This window comes from Antrostomus carolinensis, unplaced genomic scaffold (genome assembly GCF_000700745.2).
Source record: "Antrostomus carolinensis isolate BGI_N321 unplaced genomic scaffold, ASM70074v2 scaffold15802, whole genome shotgun sequence".
In the NCBI taxonomy this organism is placed as follows: Eukaryota; Metazoa; Chordata; class Aves; order Caprimulgiformes; family Caprimulgidae; genus Antrostomus; species Antrostomus carolinensis.
Window position 1 is genome coordinate 9,410 of NW_010299158.1, and position 3,036 is coordinate 12,445.

General features: G+C 40.5%; 1 protein-coding gene across 1 annotated transcript in view; it reads left to right on the forward strand.

Moving 5' to 3' along the window:
* The window catches only part of STARD6 (StAR related lipid transfer domain containing 6), a gene marked incomplete at its 3' end in the record, with an annotated part of 4,673 nt that extends 1,976 nt beyond the window's left edge, over positions 1-2,697 (forward strand). Inside the window, exons 3-4 of the mRNA XM_010162701.1 lie at positions 1,498-1,624; positions 2,580-2,697. Coding sequence (XP_010161003.1) covers positions 1,498-1,624; positions 2,580-2,697 — 245 coding nt within the window. The remainder of the gene's footprint in view (positions 1-1,497; positions 1,625-2,579) is intronic.
* Between the last annotated feature and the right edge of the window lie 339 nt (positions 2,698-3,036).

The following is a 3,036-nucleotide window of genomic DNA, read 5'->3' on the forward strand; positions in this document are numbered from 1 at the left end:
AGCTGTTTGTAGCAGCAAAAGTCTAACTCTTCTCATTTTCAGTTTGATATTGAATATTTATTAATCACATATCACAAACACCAGTTGTTTTTTTTTTAATTGGGAGGAGTATTAAGAGTTTGCTGAAAGAAATCAGGTTGGGATCTGGTAGTGAGAAGCAACAGGGGTCTTTGCTTCAGGGAGGTGAAATATTTGCAGCAGAGCTCAGGGAAGCATTGAGGTGATTGTTCCAGGATTTCCTTTGGGATTATATCACCTAAACTCAAGATAAATAACAACAGATAATGTGTTTCAGTTGATTTGAGATGGTGAGATTAGATTTGGTGACCCAAGCTTGTCTTTACTAGGTTTGCTTCCTCTTTTTCCAGTGTTCTCTAATCCACTCTAAAAAGGTGGAGTGAGATTTTCCCACTCTAAAAACTGGAAATGGAGATTTTTCACAAGCCTGCCCTTTCTTTTATCCTAGCAACTGGTGTCTTTCAGAAGCCCTGCCTAGAAGAAGTTCTCCTCATTAAAACTCACACTGGGTGTAGGACAGAAGATACAACAAGCTGGTAAACACAAGTTCCTAGGAGTTACACAAACCAAGGGTGTATCCCAGTATTAACGTACTGGTTTTAACTGGTGGTGCCACAGCTGACATTCCCTGGGTTGGAGGAGGTGTTGAGATGTTTTCCATCACCATCAAACCTGCTGTAATTAGTGGAGAAGTGAGTTTTTGGAGCAGTCAGAGACACCCACGCTGCGTTCACTCCACCACAGCAGTGAAGTGGTGACACAAATTGAGTGTAAAAACCAGATCTGTGATTTTACAAAGCAGTTTTTTGGGTTAAAACTTGGCTATTTTTTCTCTTTCTGACTTCTATTTGTGCATCACCAGGGTTTGTAAATCCCATTTCTTATTTCTTGGACTCTTTCCAAGCACCTTCTCCTCGGAGCTCCGCTGTTGTCACGCCGCATCCTTCACCTTTGTGTTTCATTGCTCTCTCTGATTCACAGTTTCTCCAGGAAGTGGGTGTGAGGACTCTCAGTATTCGTGAGCAGGAGTTTCCTAGTTCCTTGTGAGAGATTCTTCTTCCCCTCTCTGAACATTCCCTTGAACTCCTCCAAAGATTATGAATTAAAATTGGAGAAATGCCAAAATGGGGGGGGTTCAGAAAGAGGGAGATTTGTAATCAGTGTCAAAACAGGTTGAAATTATCTCCAGAGAAAAAGAAATAAATGAATTAAATATATTTAAATCAACAGGTTCCTGACTAATAGCACACAAAGAATTTAAAATGTGTGGTGTCAAGAATGAAATGGTCTCAAAAATCAGTTACAGAATAAGAATTTTTATTCCTATTAGCATTTTAATTAATTAATTGCAATCACATTGATGTGCTTTACCTCGTTATAACCTGCCCTCCCCAACTGCTGGATCCTTCTTATCCTATAATTTATTTTTCCAATTCCTAAATGTGAATTTAATACTTGTTTGTTTTTAACACCATGTAGATACCGTGGAGAAGGGATCATTCAGGAAGTCCCTAGTAAAATTATTCCTTTTATGTATCTCCCTGAATATCGAAACACATGGGACAAGGCATTACAATCCTACAGGCTGTTGGAAAGGATTGACCAGGTAAGGTGAGAATTTCATACAAACAATCTTCTTTTCATTCTTTTTCTCTGGATTATGGTGATTAAAAACCTCCTCCTCTCAGTCTCCTCTTCTCCAGGCTGAACAACCCAAGTGCCTTCAGCCTCTCCTCACACCCTTCCCCTCTCAGCCCTTCCCCAATGTTGTGTCCCTCCTCTGGACACTCTCCAGCAGCTTTAGATCCTTTTTCTCCTGTGGTGCCCAAACTGCCCCCAGTACTGGAGGTCCTGTGTGTGATCAAGAGAGATTCCAGAACATCCTACACATCTATAAATTACTGAAAGGACTTTCTAAATTGGGAAGAAAAATAAAATAATCCTTTATTTGTCTTCCCTGAGCACCTCTCTCATTTTCTTCTGCCTGGATTTATTGGTCAAAGAAGTTGGAGGAGACTGAGAGGAGATCTCCTGGGGGTCTAGAACTTCCTCCCAAGGGGCAGAGGAGGGGCAGGCGCTGATCTCTTCTCTCTGGCCACCAACGAATGCCAGGAGCAGAGGACATGGCAGGAAGATGTGGCAGGGGAGGGTGAGGTTGGCCATGAGGAAAAGGTTCTTGAGGCACCCAGAGGGTGGTGGAGCACTGGAACAGGCTCCCCAGGGAGGTGCTCATGGCACCAAGCCTGACAAGATGCCAGCAGCATTTGGCCAACATGTGCCCTCAGGGACATGGTGTGAATGTTGGGCTTGTCCTGTGCAGGGACAGGAGTTGGATCCATCATCCTGGTGGGTCCAACTCACAACATTCCATGATTTGATGATAAATATTAGGACGCAGTGGCTCCAGTTTAACCCTAAGATATCAGAACTGTCATCTTCTGCTAAAAACAGGAGTCCATTTTGGCCACATTCTTATTATTTAACATCTAATCCTGCTTTGCTAATTAAAGAAAACTTAATTTATTCTATATGAATTAAAGATAATGATATTTTATTTGTAGGACACGGGTATTTACCACAGCGTAACCCACAGTTACGGCATGGGGCTGGTGTCATCCCGAGACTTCGTGGACCTGCTGCACGTTAGAGCATATCCTGGTGATGTCCTTACAACTAATTGTAAGTTGGGTGGAACCACTGTGTATTTTCCTATTTTAACTGGGTTTTTTTTGGAAATCTTAAAGTGAATAGTTATAAATTCTCACAGTACCTCGCTCTGTGTGTGTTCTTCCTGATGGGAACAATCTTCTCCTATTTATCCCCAAAATAAAGTAGTTGGGGTTTTTTTTTAATACTTAAAACTATCAAAACTTGATTTTCAAGGAGAACAACCTCTTGTTTATTCTCCTATTAATATTATTAAAAATTATTTTAAAAAATTAAAATATTATTGATTATTCTATTTGAAAAATTGAAAAATATAGTAGTCGTATCAGGAAGCTCAAATATTAAAAAATT